The 19,680-nt window shown below is 41.5% G+C and overlaps 1 protein-coding gene across 1 annotated transcript in view; it reads right to left on the reverse strand.

The window, feature by feature from the left end:
* Positions 1–19,680, reverse strand: part of RGL1 (ral guanine nucleotide dissociation stimulator like 1) — a 76,968-nt gene that overhangs the window by 40,476 nt on the left and 16,812 nt on the right. The window contains exons 3-4 of the mRNA XM_054211875.1: positions 11,132–11,340; positions 201–278 (exon numbers count right to left, since the gene is read on the reverse strand). Of these exons, the coding sequence (XP_054067850.1) occupies positions 201–278; positions 11,132–11,340 (287 nt within the window). The remainder of the gene's footprint in view (positions 1–200; positions 279–11,131; positions 11,341–19,680) is intronic.

Raw genomic sequence — 19,680 nt, forward strand, 5'->3', positions numbered from 1 at the left:
CTGCAATTCCCTGACAGAAAGATCTGTGTTATGTTATTGGATACGTTAGGAGACAGTTGATGTTTGGCCTTTACGCAAGGCTGTTTAAGCGAGCACACAGCATTGTGCGTTTTCAAAGGAAACAGCAGCTCTGCTGCCCACATCCTCCCCAGTACCCGGCCCTGACGGGGGCTCCCCGTGCAGTGCAAAACCGCACTTACCTCTTGAGTACTGTTTTGGATTCGGAGGAATCCTGGCTTCCGTCCTCTTCACAGCTTGAGGTCTCCAGGCTTCCATACCTGAAAAGTGACATGGGTGTTTAGGGGAACCTCTACTGAATAAAAGCAAAATCCCAAATAGCATAATGCTTATATAATTATCATAAACAACTGAAGAGTGTTTCTAGTTCAAACTACAAGTATGGAATCAAACAGTTGGGCAAAATTCAGGAGCTTGAAGATTAGTTAGTTTAGAAGGGAAAAAAAAATATCATTCTAAAGAGACAGCCAGTATCTTCCAACCTAATTCGTTAATTTGTACAAAGCAGCCTGCACACAGGAGGAATTAACCAAAACATTTTCTTTGCTCACAGCTCCCTTTCTGCCCATTTTCACACCATCCTTTCCCAGAGCGACATTCCAGCATGCAATGAGGCTGTAACACAACCACAGTCTCCAATACAGCTTCTGTTTCTCTAGTACTTGTCATTCCTTCTAACCCCAAAGGTGATTTCACACAAAGGTTTTCTAGGTGCAAGTGCCCACTTGTGCCAAAACTCCTCACACAGTTGTCACGAGTGGGAAGGGCCCATGGCGCTGTGAAAATGCCACTGGGAAAAAGGAAACCATGGGCACAACTCCAAGAGCGCAGAGCGAAATCCCTTACCTACACAGGCAGCACATGTGCCTTGAAGGCAGGATTACGGCCTTCATTTTCAATGGGTGCCTATTGTTTCAGATACACAGCTCCATAAAGAATGTCCTGGTTCCTTACGGGCAGCTTTAATAAAGGCGGACAATTACTCACAGTCCAGAATAAGGCACATTACACATTCTGTTCTAATTGTGTCAGGCACCTGCAATTAATCTGAATAGTGAGGAGAACAAGTGCATCTTTAAGTGTTTGTGCTACAACATCCTACTAACATCATATAGAGAGAATATATAGTGGGCTGTCGGTTTGTGTCTAGAAGGTTCATGTCAGAACAGAAGCAAATTCATCCAAAAGATTTCAAAGGATAAAAAAAAGAGGTGGTAGTTTTATGCTCCTCTAAAGCATCAGTCTAAGGCTGCCGATGCAAGAATCCCGTATCCATATAGAAAGTCACGTAGTGTAACTGAATTCAAGCTCCCCTCACCCTCACCAGCAGATCTGCTAGATTGTAAATAATATGTTTTAGCACCATGATCCACCACCCTCGTATCAGAATATCAATATATTCTGCCCTACCATGGCTCACAATCTCAGAATTCCACACCACTTTAAAAAAAGAATGTAAGTTTCAACAATCTTATGACAAGGACATGACATTGGACAATTCCACTGTGGATGGGGAAATTGAGGCAGGGAGCAAGGCTTTGCATACATTTCAGTGCACTGCAAAGGAAACCCAAACTAGCAGAGGAGAAAAGCAATCCCTCTGATAGCAGCAATGTAGTCCCAGTCGTAAGGAGGTCAGCTTGGGCTTACTCAGCCTTGAGACTACTGCCCTAAGACCACTTGCCTTATCTGAAACAGCTCATTTAAAACCAGATCTTGCACCTCTGACTACATCGCAGGTAGACATAACAAAGAATGGTTTGCTCCAGTTGTTAGCGCATATCCGTGACAAAGCTGGGAACAAAATCACGGCTGCTTGACCCCAGTAGCTTAGTCTGACCAACACACTGACTCTCATTCAGCCCAAATTCCCACATCAGCAGTGAAGACTTCAGAAATCTCAGCGACTTATCTGTTCAGAAAAAAAAGGCATAACACATTGGTAAAAACTTGCAAGCTTATGTTTTAAAGGGCCCAAGCTCTTCTCGGTTATCCTGAAACAGCCCTGCTGGTCCTATAACACAGCAGAAGTATGATAGGAAGTTATAAGGACTTCTTAAAACAGAAAGGGTCCTTAAGATGTACTTACAGGATAACTCATTTTGCCATTGAAATTTCACAGAGCTAGTCCACACATCTACGGAAATACGCTTTGCTAAACTGACAATGGGATAAGAATCCACTTCTAAACATGCTGAATAACACCTCAGTCCCTCGGTGGTCACAGTGAATCACAGCAGGAGCATTCACAAATGAACCACTGGTCCGTAAAAGAATGGCTGTCAATCTTGTTCTGAAATTTCTTGGTGCATCGACAGCCTCTGTGCTTTCTCCTATATTCTCCAGGCAATTTCACACCCTGCCTGGTTTGTTGGGGTTTTTTTGGTTTTGTTTTTGTTTTGTTTTTTTAAATTGGGATCAGTACTACTGAAGCTGTAAAATTGAATTGATACTTTCTTCCGGACTCTTGGCTATACCCAAAATTCACCACTTAATCCTACCTGTCCTCTTTCGGCTCTCAGTCATACCCTAAATGCTCATTACTAGTGTTTGCAATTCAAAGTGAATGCAATTAACTATTTGAGATACTTCCAATTGCTTTACTGCAAGGATGGAATACATCAGAGGAGCCTTAAGAACAATACTTCCAACGCTTTGCTAGGCTGAAGTGTAAAGTTTAACCTATTTCTATTAGATTTAACTCCATTGGTTTCTACATTTGCTCTTGCAGACCCGTAGATTGTCCTGCATTTACAAATATTAGAACGCTGGGTAACATCTTACCAAGAAGATACAAAAAGAGCACAAGGGGGGCTATTTAGAGAGCTATGCTGACGCCTTCTTGGCGGAGATTACCCAGGACGGAATCAAGACATGCTGCTGATAAAACGTTCATCACGTGCTATGATGGCTGCTCCTGTCCTGTTGCTAAAGGGAGAGAATTTCGCTCTCCACTGCCATCTGCTAGGCAAGATGACTAAAATTTATCTCAGCCAATAGACAAAAGACATTTTCCCCCTGCTGGGAGAAATACGCAGAGAAAGCTTCAGTTTTTGAATAACAATTAAGTTTCTATTAATTCTTAAAGCAAAATTTATTGAGAAGACTCACAGTGTCATTGTCCTAGTATTGTATGAAATATAAAATATGTATTTGCAGAGCATTAGGCATTTAAATCCCACTAGAGAGATTATTTTTATATTTTTTATAATTTTTATATTATAAAAGTAATTATTTTTATAATATAAATCCATAACACAGTAATAAAGAGCACAAAACTGGGGAAGTACGTAATGCTTCGTTATATTGCCAGATGTAAACCTCTGCCTGTCTCTCAATGCAAGGGCTCTGCATGAACAACAGGTCATTAAATATGGGTTAGGAGGAGTTAATGATACATCTGATGTAAAGAACAGCCTTTCTGCAGACTTGCACTGCTCTGTTCTCACCAGCTCCTGGACAAAGAGCCATTCACTCCCCAGCCTTGTATGAATGCTTTGCATACAAAAAGAGACAGGAGAAACAAAAGGATCCTGTAGCCCACAGAACTTTTCAGCCTTGCTTGGCGTTTGGAAAGTTATAGACTCCCCTCAAAGGGGCTGACTAAGTAAATGAGACCAGAATGTAATGGGTAGTACTGAATATTTAAATACTGAATATTTAAACACTGAAAAATAGACTAGAAAATGCACTCCTGCATCTCTGTTAAGAAGGAAAGGGAAGAGGAGGGAGAAAAATACTCTTTGAATGATTTGGAAATAATAAGGAAAGGTAGTTCTCTGCAAAAGCCCCAAGCAAAGCCCTAAATAAGGCTTATAAGCATCAAAACAAGTGACTGAAAGCACAGATACTCAGTAAGAATTGCAAGGTGTTTTGAACTATACACCCATAGAATCACAGACATGAAGATGCTTCTTCAGTTGAGCAGACAAACCACCTGGTATACAGGAAAACCACAGAGGAAAGAATAGATGCTACAGTAACAACAGCGAGCCAAACGCTATATAAAGCTACTGTCCTAAAAGCGTGGTCTGCTACAAAGTACTCGTTCTCTCAATATCCCCTCTCTGCCTTTATTTCCCTCTTCATTTACCCTCTATTGATCCTCCAGCAGAAGAAATGAACTGAAAATGTAAAACTAGCTTGCTATTTGCTGTCATTATCCAGCCCTGGCTCTCCCATCAAAAAGCATCCGTTCCCTCCTCTGCAAACCCCCTGAGACAGGGTCCAGCTGCCACTTCTTACGCGACTGTGCCAAGCACAGCGTGGCCCCGCTTTTAAGCGCTGTTGCAAGGAACACGATCACCAGGACAAAATAAAATACGTAAGAGAGGAACTTGGTTCTGCTCTCATCTGGACAGATGAACATCTTTGGCTTCCACCACTCTTGTGAGCGTTTAATTCCACAGCACACCCAGCGGCAGCGGGGACACTGAAGGATCATGCTGTATCCCCACATCCAGGGGCAGGAGGAGATGGTTTCCTTTTCCTCTCCCCAAGAACTTCCATCGAGGGTTTTCACATCAAAATGCCAACAAGATTTTTTTCTTTTAAGTCTCCCTACCCACTTCTACCAAACAAAGAGAAAATATCAGAATGTATAGTGTTAAAGCCTTGGCAGGTTTTCAAAGCTGTCTGCTGCGTTTAGATGCCAAACTTCCATGAATACTAAAGGGATGCGGATGTCCAATTACTCTTAAATAGCTTTGGAAATACAAGTCATCCCCCTCACTTTTCAACATACCAGTTTATGCCCAAGAGTTTGTTTAGTTTGACTTCTACTCTATGTTGAAAGAAAACCTTTATAGGCTGAATCCAGCCAAAAGAATGAATAGGGATCCAATCTCAAATTTAATAAAAAGCAAAAGCTTAATTTGAAGTCCTGGAGGAAAAAAAAAAATAATAATAAAAAGGAATAATTATTCAGGATCTCAGTGTTAAGAGTTAGAGATCAAATAGCACATCTCTGATTTTTTACTTAAGACAGAAGTTATCAAAGGGCCCGATTTAAAGTCCATTACAGTAAGTAGCATTGCACTAAAAGTCCAATAAGTGTCTTCTGACTGAAACACAGGGAACCACATCGGTCTTAGAATGTTCTGAATTGTACATTAACAATTTATACTATTCCATATGCCTTGTTCGATACTTAGTGTGACTTCTCCCTATCGTAGGGCAGAAACTGCCTTTAGAAGTGTTCCTCCTGGCCCTGTTGGTTTGTGCCTTCCTGCAATGACAATACCAGCGTGGGCTGCGGGAGGCAAAAATCCCGCAAGGACTAGCAGCGAGCAACTGGGCAGTTCCTGCTGTGCCAGAACCCAGGCCACATGTGCTTGGCTTTGGGAGGGCTTCCCTCCCACTCTCCCGACTCACATGGAAAGGAGTGAAGGCAGCGTAAGCAACGCGCCTGTCCCTCTAGTCCATCCTACTGCACCAGCAGAGAGAAAGCTACCAACTCCCCCACAGCCCTGCGGGAAATGAAGATTAGAGTGTGCAGCCCAGAGAGGCCGCCCAGCAGCTACTGGTGGCTGCAGAACCTCACACGCTCACGGGGCAGATCACAGCTGATTTTAATAAAGAAAGGCCCAAGCCAGAGGAAAAAGCTTCACCCCGAAGACTTCATAAAACCTCACCCAACACAAACTGATTTAACAAAAGCACAAATTATTCAAACCTTTTAAAAGTTCATTTTTTTTCTGCCCTAGCACTTCCGCTTCTCTTAAGTACGGCATCTGCTTTTTTACTTGCCTCTGTCACTCAGGGAAGAGCATCTCACCTTTTTTGAACAGAATAAATGTTTCATGTCCCAAATCAAATCCAGTTAATGCTTGCACTGCTTGGATAGGATATTCTGCAGACCTCATCAAATGACCAAAAGATATCTCACACACTTAGGGTGTGATACATCCAGATTTCCAGGGACACTTTTCCAGTACTCCCAGCACTCTCTTCGTCTAATCTGAATGTGTGCGTTTCGAACGCATACACCAGATAACTCTGCAGCACTCTCAGCGACGGTGTACCCACAGCAACTCCAACACAAAATGAATGCGCTAGACTTGAGGGCAACCTGGCTTCCATAGACATAAATTTTGGAGGAAGCTTGTCAATATGTGCTTTCCTACACAAAACGTGTCTTATAACGGGGAGATGCAGATGCTGTTCCCTCCTACTCTGTGTCAAGGAGCTGCTCACCTGTCAAAAGATGGAAGGGACTTTTTTTTTTGATTTGGCCGCATCACTGTTCTCCTTTGGACCAAAGAAGAAGAGCTCAGCATCACCATTCACGATTGTTCCCTTACTCCACAATCCTGCTTTATCACCAAGAATAAGGAACGGGGCTCAAGCTCTTCATGTGAAAATAATATTCACAACTGATGCCAAAATCTTACTTGCTTTTTTAAGAGAGTGCCCTTTTCATTACTTCTTTACTTCACTGGAAAACAACACAAGTACTTATAAAACCCAGATTATGCACTGACACCCACTTTAGTCTCAGTACTGTTATGAACAACAAGTATCACTAACAAGAAAGTTGCAAAAATGCAGACGCTTTGCTACTTATTCTACACTAATGTAGAGATGAAAACTAAGCTGGTTAAATTCAATTACTATCCATTTCTCTTTTATTTTTCCTTATAACATCTGCTTTTCTTCACAAGTCCATATGCCACAGCTGCATGTAAATCATTCTAACTTTTATAGCTTAAATTTCATCTATATTTTGTCCCAAGCCATAAAATTCTAGATTATCCGTGATACTCGAAAAGCCAAGAGAAACATCCATGGATTCTTGAACACTGCACTCCTCAGATTTGTGAGAGGGGAAGGAAGCGGTGACCTCCTAGGATTTCCTGTGGGTTCTATCATTTATTATAAAGGCTGGGGATAACGTTAACAAGGTTAGGCAGCCTACGTGCCCTTCCTCTGAAGGAGATGTTATAACTTGCTCCGAGAGGTACACAAGTCAGTGAGATCAGAACTAGGCTCACAAAAGCAAGTTCTGTTCTATGGAGAGTTTTCCCTGTGCGTTCTTGCCCTCTTCTGACATGCTCACCTTATAAAGCGGTGTGGGAGGAGGGCACGGCCAACTTTCTCAGTGTCATGCATGCTCCTGACTTGCTACTGCTCTCAACAACCTGACCCAAACTTACCTGAGCGCTTGCTATAAATATAATTTAGGCTATTTGTTTGAAGCAAAACTGCAATATCTGAACTTCCTTTATTCCCCTTTCCTACCTTCAAAGCCAACCACAAGAGGATGCCCCTCCTTAAAGCAGAGCTTCTACCAAGCCAGCACAATACCGAAAACCAACAAGACAGGAATTCATTCTCTTCGAGACCACAGGGCCACAGCAGTGCACAAATCTGGCCCAGGATCCTTCCCCTCAATCAGCATCCAACGACGCAGTGAACAAGAAGCACATCGTCTTTAGAAGAGGACACCTATTTTCCTCTTCATTCCTGCTTGAATGCTCAAATGAAACCCATTACAAACTGGCTGTGCACACATTTCAAGCTCAATTCCTTTTCCAGTCAAGGCTGGTTTTCTCTCCTCTGATACGCTCCTGAGAAAATGTAAGAAAGACTCCTAAGTCAGACTTGCCACTTCTTTTGTGTTGCAATCCAATTGTAATATTACAACTGTAATTCCCAGATATGAAAATATTTAGAACTTAATTGCAGAGTTAACTGAGCTAAGTGGCACCAGCTATACAATTGATAGAAACCTTACTGCATGGAGCTGGCATTTCCACAGGAGCCAAAGAGTTTAGGTGTCTCCTGACCAATGATTCTCAGAAAAAGAGTAATTACTTTTTTCAGGCTGCTTTTAAAAATCTTATCATTAACACCTACATTAAAGAAAACAATATAGAAGTAGAAACTAAAGCCCACGATGATGATCTTCATAAAGATATTGAGTTCTTCCCCCTCTCAAATTCCCTATCCTCGAGTATCTGATTTTATAACTTCTATGTTTCACTAGTTTTGTACGTTTCTATTTCTAGGTTGCTATGATTCTTTTCACTAGGGGAAAATATAGGAAGAAATCAGAACCCTTTATCTAGAGGACTCTACAAACTCCAGTGCAAAAGGAAGATTCCCAAAAGACTTTTTCATCATCCTTGTAAGAGTGCAGCCTAACGGAGTTTGAACATTTTAATGGCTAGTGATGAAACACCACAAAACAATCAAAACCAGACCAAGGATGACTGGCTGTAAGGCGGACTGCTGTTTCAATGGATTACCCCTTTGGCTCCAGCCCCAAGTTTAAAATGCTTCAATCCTCAGTTGCAGAGAGATTTAATTATTTCCCTAGTCACTGAAGGGGTGAATTTGCAATTCTGGAGAGCTATGTCCCCTATGAAGTGGCAAAGGGGGAGAACCATGAGCAGGGACCCCGCAGCTGGATATGCCTTTCCGTGCCTCAGCTCATCTAGACCTCCAGCAGCACCCACAGCTCGGCTTTGGCTTCTCGGGCAGGGCCCACTGCAGCACCCATTGAATCCAGCTTGGTAAGGCGACCGAGAGGAAAAGATCCAGGCACTTGCACGTGAAATAATCACCCACACAAAGTTTATACAAAGTCCTCTGTGCAGAAGCACACGGGAGGACAAAACAGCCCAACAGCTACAAGACCCCTTTCCTAGTCCTGCCCAGGGGCTTTGCACCACCCAAAGCCAGCCCACCACGCAGGACACAAGGCAGCCTCCCAGTGCCAAGCGCTTTTCTCCAAAAACATCGCTTTGGTGATCACCCATCTTAGCAGATTTCACAGTAGGTTTTAAACTTGCTTGTCAGATACACGGGATCTTTTATAAATATATAAAGTAAATAAGCACAATATACAAATTGCTCTTTGCATAAGTCTTCTGCCTCCTGAGGACAGCAAAAACCAATTAGATATGGACACGTAAAAATTTTGCTGCATGAAAATCCAGGTTGAAGTCCCAAACCATCACCCTAAGTTAAACCCTCACTGTCTCTTTGCCTCTGTATACTCCTCCTAACTGTCTGCACCACAGTCTGTTCCTCTCACTGTTTTCCTTTGTTACCTCTCTTGACAGTAGAGGGTCTTCAGGGTGGAGACTCTTGCAAACAATTCTACGCATGTTTGTACAGTGATTTGTAAAATGAGGTCACAGTCTCAGGTGGGACATTTATTTGCATTACCAAAGTACCTCGGTAACAGAGAAATAAGAATGGAAACAGCTAAAAATCAAAACTGTGTTGAACTGGGTGGGGAACACACATAAAGATGCTTTCTGGGCATCTTAACAGATGTATATGTATGTAATTTACAACAAATTAAGTTGTCTTAAGAGCCTTTAGTCAAAAAGGGAGCTGTGTATCATCAGGCATACAGCCACCTTTGACTCATTCACATTATTTGAGCTACTCACAAGTTCTCATTAATTACAGAAAGAAAATTTCCCCAGATACAAATCAATTAATACATAAGAACCCCAAAAGAGCAGTCTGGCAACCCACTAACACAGAGCAACAAAACCTGCACTGTTAGCGCAATGATATTTGAAATAACTACTTTGGGCAAAGCATCCTTGCAAAGGCTACTATTTTATGTATCCCAATTTTTTCTGTTAAAAATGTATCTTTATAAAAAGTAAGTAAAATAAATCTTACATGAAGCATTATTGGCTGAAAGTGACAACGTATATGCCTACAACTATTGCTTTCTCCTATAGGTTTGTGGCGCTCTGGCAATTCACATGCTTAGGAAGGAAGAGATTCTCATCACACACTGTCACTTGTCAAGCCAGCTCCTCTTTAAAGTTACTAGAATTCACACAAACTTGCTGTCCTTTCATATTTTATTCTTCAAAGACACGTATGTCCAAAACATAGACTAGAAAACTGAGGGTATATAATTACCCGTTCAAAAGAAGGAATTCCTCAACATTTTTATATTCTTGTATATATGCACTGTCAGTTTTTATTGCTCCTCACATTCCACGTCAGAATTGGCATGGACTGAGACGCAAAGCTCACAGCAGTAAATCTAACTGCACAGTCTGTGCCCCAGGATGGCTGCCCTTCCTTCGTCTGACTTCTTACCCGGCTGTGAAGTTGCTGCACTTGAGCAACCACAGCTATTACAACGCCGGCAGGCCTGGCAGCCAGGCATTTCAACATCACTAGTCACTGAGCCACAAAACATTCTGACAAAGCAAGCGGTATTATACTCCTTTTCAGATACAAAAGAGAAGCACAGGTAATGCATCACACCTTGTTCCATATCTACCTAGTGGGAGAACCAAAATTAAAACCTAAGAGTTCTTATGCTGCTCCTCTGTTCTAATTTCTATATGCCAGAACAACTCTGTACATCCCCGGAGGTGTCCAGGGCCAGGCTGGATGAGGCTTTGAGCAACCTGGGCTGGTGGGAGGTGTCCCTGCCCAGGGCAGGGGGTGGCACTGGATGGGCTTTAACGGTCCCTTCCAACTCTAACCGTTCTATGATTCTATCACTTGATTTTGAAAAATGCAATAAATACGATACTCCCAAAATAAGATCACCTCTGACCCAGTCATGTCTCAGAATTTAGGGTGAGAAAACTAATGTTGCATGTTCTAAGCATTTATAAAGATATAGCAGATGTGGTTTTACAGTCTTACCATAAAAGCTATTCATAACATTTAGGGGTTCTTCTGCTGTCTGCAAAGATGTACAGCTGTATGTTCATGTGAAGTACTAGAAGGGGATAGTGAATTCTTTCTCACGTTTGTACAATCCCTGTTTCAAATCAGCAGCCCCAAGGAGGGGAGTTAGGTCTGAAAATACCAGTATCCAGTAAAATATATACTGGTATTCTAGTCATGACTTTGCAGCCCATGCATTCTGGGTTTTTTTGGGGGAAAAGCTATATTAAATTCATATTATTGAGAGTTTATATTAGTGAGAGTTGGGATGTGGGCAGCATACATTTACACATTTTATGTTTATGCTGAGATTCTGAATTTTGCAGTATTCTTGACATCTGCCTCTCAGGTTATTAAGTCCATGTACACTAAAAGTAATGGAAGAAATTCCTGACAACATCTCCCTACCATGTAAACGTTGGCTCATTTTCCATTATATACTGGTTCTTACCTGTCAAGGAGAAGTTCCAGTACTTCCTTAGTAGAAGAAAAGGCCCTGTATGTTGAGAGGAAGATACTGATGTAGGTAAAATCGTTATCCCCAAAAGCTGTCAGAAGGTTCTCCACAAGTTTCTCCAAAGTTCCAGCTTTAATAGTCCTGATCTTGCATGTTTCATACTGGCTGACTGTATGTTCTGGAGGTAACTGGTCCCCCTCAGCCTACAAAGTTGAAACAAAACCAAAGCACAAAAATCAGACAGAAGCCAGATCCCTGACACAGCTTTCACACTGACACACAGATTAAATTCCACCTTTTCACAGGAACAGTCCACCTTAATTTACCAAATGGTGTTGTCAATTTTGGCTCTCCAAACACCAAACGCTGTATCAAATAACAGAGGTTTTTAGTAAGTTTAACTTGAAGATATTTCTCCGACATGCTCCACAAAATATTTTATAAACTGACTGCTATCAAGTTATCTTACAATCCCATTGTATATTATTATCTGAAAGAAAATCCATTATCCCACAAAGCATATTACCAGAGGGAACAAGAGTGGTAATTCAGTGTCCCACTTAACTTCTGAATAAACATGAAAACTGACCACAACTTTAGCATCAGCACTTACAACTCCCTTGATGAAAATACTGACTTGGAGTTGTCACACAGAACCTAAGGTCACCAACACATTTGAACGCAAAACATTTCGTGATACTTTTGCAAGGAGGGCATCAAAGTCATTGTGCAAACATGCCAGTGTCATTTTCTCTTACAGTTTCCATTTGGCACGATATTTGTGAACAAAAGTAGGGTTTGGTGTTGGGGTTGTGCGTGTTTTTAAGCAGCATTTGGTTTTAATGCTTACAGCCTGCTTTAAGTCTGTAATAACAGAAACATTCCCTTAAATTCTGCCACTATTTAGAGGACAGTTCAGAAAATTATTTTTGTGACCAGTTTAAATACTTATTTGTTAAATATGTGCGATGGACAGTACAAACCCCACTGTTATCCCAATGCAACCCCACAGGCAATGAAGGAAATTACTCCTGAGTAACTTGCAAAATTTTGTTCCATGGATCTTATGGCTGTTTTAAGGGTGTATAATCTGCTATATACCTGACTTAAAGGTATAGACAGAGTATATATAGAATTATATATGACACCACCTTTACAGAAACACTGAAAGGGCGTAGCGGTGGCAACAGCATATATCTCCTCCATTCAAATTTTCCCTACACAAAACTTGCTTGGAAAAAAGAAATATTAAATTTTCTTGATGACTATTCATCTTACAATTAAAACATACTTTTGAAAACAACTAGTTACGCAATACAACTGCTTTCAAACAGGGAAGAAATTCTGCACTAGTGTATTTATTAACTTTCTATCCAGCAGAATGTTGCACTCACGATGTGTTGATTTACAGCCAAATTCTACTCCATGTGTGTAAAAACCTCTCATTCACTGACGTGACTGTGGACCAAACAAGGACAGAATCTGCTTCCAAGATTGATACATGCACAAAATTTTCCATTAATTGCAACACTGCAACTTCCCCAGGACATCATGTTGGGAGAATGTAAAAAAAACCCAACCCAAACAAACACAAAAAAAGAGCAAAACAAAAACCAACCCCAAACTCTGAAGATGTAAAATGGAGTTTGTCAGCAAAACATTAAACTGCTGGAAATCATTTTAAGAGACTTTTAGGGCTTGTTTGTATTTGTATTATTCTAGCAATTCTGCCTGTAAGTTGAAAAGGAAAAGGAGCTGGCAGAGGAGCTGAAGAGCGGAGGTTCAGGCAGCGGCACTGCGGGCTGGGCAAGCACACTGACGGGGAGCGCCTGGCTCTGCAGGCAAGTGAGAGCCCGGCTCTTCACCGACACAAGCAGGCTACCCAAAGGCAAGAGAGTTTTCGTGTTTGCTTTTGTGCTGTCTGCTCAGAGGAATACTGTATCTACCACTATTAAAAGATGTTCCTAACGCTCCTTGCAAGTTTTGACAGTGGCACACGGTGATGACTCTTATGTGGTACCAGTTAAAGCCAGCAGAACTTCTGCACTGCATCAAAACAATAAAAAAGGCTTTCCAGCTTTTCTCCTTCAACAACACGTCAAACAAAATGTTAGACACTCACGGCTTCAATGAGGTCCTCTACAAGACTAAAAGTAAACAGACAGACATGCCATTTTATAGTCTAACTTTTTTTTAATGTTTTTTAAACAGTCTCACTTTGATTTTTTCAGGCAACAGATTATAGCCTTGATAATCTTCAAGTGTAACTGATGAGCATATAGCTTCCTAAAAGACAGACAGCAAATGTAGAAAGACTGAACTGAGCTCTATTCAAGTCCTTATTTTGTGAGGTTGTGTGGGTACTCATCTGCTTTAATTCTAACATCTTTACTAATCCTCTGCAATGCTGTACCTTCAGAGGGGCCCACTCTCTTTTAAGGCGATCATCTTACAGCTATACAGCCCAAAACAGTACCCACGTATGCAGTTCCTGCTGAAACAGGAGAGCTCCATGCACGCTAACACACATTCGAGCCAAAACGTTCCTTCAAACACAAACCGACTCCAAAACCAGCTGCAGATGCCCCAGACTGAAGGAGCTATAATTCGAGTCCAAGCTGGTTACAATGGAGGTCCTGACCTTGCCCCACACCAGCTGGCTCCCGAATCCACACACAATCTCACTGACTCACCCAGGCATTGTGAAAGTGCAAGATAGCCACACACACAATTGCAGGATGAGGAAAAGATATGAGTATCAGCATAATATCCCACAGACGTCTTCTCTCTGCAACAGCCACCAACACAGGGCTCGAGTAAGGGGTCCTAAGTTACAAGCAGCTTGTGACCAGCACACTGCTTACCAGGTGTGTGAGAGCAAGACTCCTGTATCAATCTGGCGAAGATATCACATGCAACCTTCGATACCTCAATCCCCACTTCCCCTCGGTCCTTCTCTGCAAGAACTGGCCAGGATACGCTGATCTCTTGCCATTTTGTCTACCGATGACAGGAAAATAAAGTAAAAGCTGCATATGCCCCAAAGTTTGACCGCCAAAATACAGATGTGGATCCCACAGCCTCATGGGCCAAAGGTACAAATGCTACCTGTTAACCTTCAATGGGATTATAATTATAAAATCCACCTTCTCCTAAATTAATGATACATCTTAGCAAGAGGGAATAGAGGCTCAAGGTAAAAAAATAGTTCAAATTCTGAAGTGTAGTCATTATTTCAGAAACATCACTGGAAACAATCACTTTTACCTAAAAAAACCCACTGGTCTGCATTTTTTTTTTCCAATGCAAATATAATCTGTTGAGATTCTGAAAGTGAGAATCGTGGAATGAAATCACTGTAGCTGTTTTTCACTAGGCAGACTGGAAAAAAAAATACTGAAAGAAAACAACTGGGATGAACCGTGAGTAAATGAGATATCGAATATTCTTTGGGCTTAGTCATTAAAACGTTATCACTTTACTAAAGACTTCTTTTATTCAGAAATTCTCCAAAATTATTTTCAAGAGCACCTAACTAACTAGTGTCTCTTAAACTCCATTTTTACTAATTTTGACATATTTTTAAATGCTTTTGACTTTCCTTGAAACTTACCGCTTTTCCAGATGGGGAGTTTTCCACTCTAGCTATTTTTATTCACTTACTGGACAGACACCCTATGCTGGAATAAAACTGCCTGAAGTGCAGTAGCTTTTAAGTTCACTAAAAATAAGGTACTCTAATCAAGAATGACTGTTTCATTTCACTGTTTGTATAAATGTGAATCAGCTTTGATCTTCTGAAAGTAGGAATATGGTGCTGTTTGCCCCTTTTTTTTTTTTTTGATACTCCTTCCTTACACATAGGCTCTCCAGCATAAGCCTTTAGTATCTACACTCATCCTTGGCAGAGATGGGTAAGGGAAGGGGAAAAAAAAAATAATAAATCGTGGAATGATTAAGATTCAAAGGCCCCAAAAATACAAGCATCCATAACAGCAGACTGAGAGGAGAAAAATCGAAGGTGTCCTTCATTTAACATGCAATCACACATCACTTAAGGCAAGCAGCAAGACAGATGAAACAAAAGTTGTTTGAAGAACAACCGGATTCCATGGCAAAAACCACACAGAACTTAACAACGCGTCCTCAAGATGCTATGTAAGCCTCTACTCACTTTAGTCAAGTATTTTTGTAAAGAACTGCAAAAATATTAACAACTTATTTGACACCGTGTTTCCTTCCAACAAAGATCTTAATGAACTTTCTACTTGAGCCTGCTCCCTTTAAAAGGGAGAAAACAAGATTGTCCTGTAGGTATATTGGGAGATAAAATGCACAGCAGCTGACAATCATGCTGAACTGACTCAAACTCGCAGGCATTGTGCTGACTCCCCCTGTCCATACCGCATGACCATTGAAAAAAAAAAAACAAAAAAAAAACCAAAACCAAACCACACCACCAAACCCTGTGAAAAGTGGTACTTTTGCACTAACAATACCACCTAACAGTGCATCAGACAGAGCAGTGACCAGACTAAGCTTATCAAACAAAGTCACAAGTATTTTGAGTTTCATTAGGGCTGTGCATATCCATGCCCTCAGTTCTGCCATGCCAGCAGCATTTAAGAGCCTTCCATCCCACTCTCCTCTCTGTCCTTGCCCTCCACCCCGCACAACTGTCAGTCTGGAAAACAGCTTGCATGAGATAAGACTCTGAATTCGAAGGGGAACTTCCACTCTAGGAAAGCATGGCCTGAAATGCAGGATTTGGGTGGGCAGATCTTCTGCAGGCAGCGCAGATGCCTGCCTTTGCGAGAGCGGCTGCTTTCATCGTACAGTGCACGTGGAAATAAAATCAATATGGATCTCTCCGCAGAGCTCCCTCCACTTCGCTAACTCCCGTTTCCTCATTTTGGATGCTGCTGAAAATCAGGTGTTGACGGTACCAAACTCAGAGGCCAAAATAACTTTACTAGCTCTTTCCTATGATCCGACAGCTAGGGGTATTCCTGGATTTCCAAAGCTCCACCCTTTTCCTTTCCTTTCTTACCACATAAATAAACTTTCTTGGCAGCAACCCAGAGTTTCCAGGACCAGTTAATTCCATGATCACTATACAAAAGGCATTCTCATTTGCTCGTATCCTTAGAGCTCACAGCCGGGCTGGTATCTGGCTGAAGAGCTGGCAAACAGGAACAAAAGCTGTGGTTCGGATTAAGAGGCAAAAAAAGAAGAAGAAGAAGAAGAAACAAAATCCTCTTACACGAATGCTGTTGCTCAGTTAGAACCCTTTCACTCAGGCACCTTGCAGCTACTTAAAACCACTCTGGGGAAAATAAGAAACATCATGCATAGCAAGGTGCTGAGCTGTGCTTCTCACACCTTCTGAAGTTATGCTGATTTAGGCTCATTTGGGTATCAGTGAACTATGAGGGACTAGCTCTAAATGAATCAAAGCAAAAATAAAGCAGCCTAATTTACACATCACCTCTCACTGCATGCATCTAAAGGAGTTTAAGCAAGTGCATTAAGAAATTGAATCTTCAAAGAAGTCTACATTAAAATAGCATTGTCCAACTCGTAGAAATGGTGGAAGTTACTCAGCCATGGGAACATATAAATTCCTTCTCTGAATTTGGCCCACTTCTTAAAAGCATCTGTGCAGCAAAGGAATGGACCATATTATTCAGTGACAGTCAAGTCCTCTGAGAAGTTCACTGTGCAGCATACAAGCTTTTTAGGGAGCAAAAATTGCCCCAACGGCTTAGCCCCAAACCTTCATCTCTCTCCATTCTAGTACGATCTATGCACTTACCTTCTCATTGCTTCCTACCTACAAATATTTCCTTCTCACCCTGACTCTCATCTCTCTTGCTAGAAGGACTTTTAACAAAAGCAAGACAAATTCTACTTTCTTCTTTTATCTGCCGTACAGTCTTCATTGAGTTAACTGAACCCGAAACATCATATTACTTAAACCATTTTCATTTTTGTTTGATGCGTTTCACAGTTCTGCAGTTCACCACAATCTTGTTCTCTCCTAAACATGCCAGGGACATACTATTTTCATAATACATCATTGTGTATAAACATTCTTTGTGGTGGTTTTGATTGGACATTGAAGCTTAGCAAGTTCCTAATTTAAAATAGAAAAGCAAGAAAAAGAAACCAGTAAGTCAGGTAAGACTCTTAGTCACGTGCATCTTACATTGTTTGAGGAATAGCTGTCATCAAATTACACTTACTGGAAATACTATTCTGACCCAGCAAACGAGTGTGTCCCATATTAAATATATTTCCAAAGCTCTCCTATATTAGAGGACAATTTCTTCTGTAATACTGAGCATCCTCCTCTCTTTGGTGCTTAGGAACACTAAAATGCCCAATCACCAAACTGAGCAGTAAATACTCAAATTAATAGACAGCTAAGTGAGTAAAGCACCAGAAGGAAGGCAAGGAAATAGGTTTTATTGCCCATTTTGGCAGTAAAAATCAGCCCATTTTGTAAAATATTTTGACTTGTACAGATGAAGGAAGTGTCACATAGTGTCTCCATGAGGGAAGAGCTCTACATAGAGTCTTTGGACTTGCATAAAACAGGCAGTGATTAACTGTCAAAACTAACAAAAGCTTTTACAGGAATGGATTATAGGGGGTCCCTAAGAGAGCGAAAAAGGCAGCTGGGGCAGTTCCCCTGCACCCCACAAACAGTAAATAGTAATTACTGTTTCTGCTAACAACCCTTGCCTTAACTTCTCTTCCTCCCTCCCCACACGCTCGCTGCTTCCAGTCTGTCCTGGAAATGCATTGGTGCCAAAGCCTCCCAGGCCGACTTACTTACTAGGAGCCGTAAAGGAGAAAAGCATGGGTATTGAGTGGGGAAAACCAGCACAAAAGGTGGCAGACAGCTCAAATATTTTGACTTTGAAACAGCTTCCAGTAATCCTGACTACAGATTACAATGACAGGTGTACCGTGCCTTCCGCCTGAAGAGTACGTAGCAGTTCAAGCTCATAGCACAGAAATCTTGTATTTCCATACAGAACGCAAGCCTCAATTGTGGTTATCCGAATACACAGCACAATCAAGCAGGACATTTCTACTATTCACTACCCCAACAGTTAATATCAACCATATCTGTAAAACATTAGATAAATCAGCTTACACAGCCAAATAGTCATTTGGCCACTACTAATTTAGCTAAAACTACTGGCCGCCCTTTGCAAGGGGTGCAACTATTTTCTCTGCTCACAGATTTTAACTAATTTCAAAAATTTTAGCTGCACAAAGCAAAATGCCTCTTAACTGCAGATGGTAGGGAGCTTGGCTCTTCAGGTGACAGCCTTGCAAGAAGAAAAGTCCCTCCTGGGAGGTCTTCAAAGGTGGCTCAAGAGGATCTTAGCACTCTGGAAATTCAAGCCATGGTGCTCTTAGCCCTGGGTAGAGCCATATGGAAGACCTCTGTGTGCCACAGTTCTTCCAGCTATGGAAGGGCAGATTAACACTGACCTCCTCTATAAAGTACTTCTGAGTCCATAGGTGACAAGTACTCTATAAAACTAAGCAGTATCATTTCTACACTGAGTCCATATAGCAGACCACCAAACCAGCCCAGTTTTGTTGCAACAAGTAGACAGCATAAGCTAAAAATAGCAACCGAAAACATGACAAATCCACGCATTCAGCTCAAAAGACCAGATCCCAGCTCAGTTCTTTGTAAGATCTACTGGTAACTTGAAAACAAACTGTCTTTTTTTTCACAATTAAAACTTTTCCCCAGTTCCTCCTCACCCGTTTTACTGTCTTTGGAGGAGTCACCTGCCAGCGCCATGCAATACCAGTCAGTCTAGATCTTAATAGAGGGTTGAGACACCAGAGCGTTCAACAGAAGAGACCTCCCCATGGCTTTAGCTTTTGCACTGTTACCAAGCGATTGCAGAATACTGTCACGAGCCAGAGACTAAGGGCACAGCAAGCAAGGAGTAGTGCAAACCCAGGTATGAGCAAATACTTTGAAAAAAGATACTGTCAAAAATCATTGTGATATTTTTTTGTTAAACAACACGACACGCCGATACCCATTGTAAGCAGCCAGGTTGAATACACATAATGGAGTCCACTTATTAGTGTGTAAATCTCCTACAAAAGAGTTAACTAAACCCTGAAAAGGTGGCACAAATGTCTAAGACCATGTCAACTTCCCAGTTAAAGATCTTTATACAAGGCAGGCTGTATAACCAGTAGAAGTCAGGTAACCTGATTCAGCGATGTGGGACAGCACTGTGACCTCTACACAGAGTACTTTCTCCGATTTTAAACTAATCTATATTTCAAAGGCCTACAACATTGGACGTTTCTCCTCATGTCATCCATATCAATATCCTCCCAGATACAAAAAAGTCACCTTCCTGCTAAAGTCATTGTCCGAGCCCATAAATCATCTCTCTCCACCCCAATGCTTACACTGCAGTTACAGCATAACTGCAGTTGTAATATTGCGCCCCTCCCATCTCCATAATTCCCTATTTTATTGTTATATGACC

The sequence above is a fragment of the Rissa tridactyla genome, chromosome 8 (assembly GCF_028500815.1).
Source record: "Rissa tridactyla isolate bRisTri1 chromosome 8, bRisTri1.patW.cur.20221130, whole genome shotgun sequence".
NCBI lineage: Eukaryota > Metazoa > Chordata > Aves > Charadriiformes > Laridae > Rissa > Rissa tridactyla.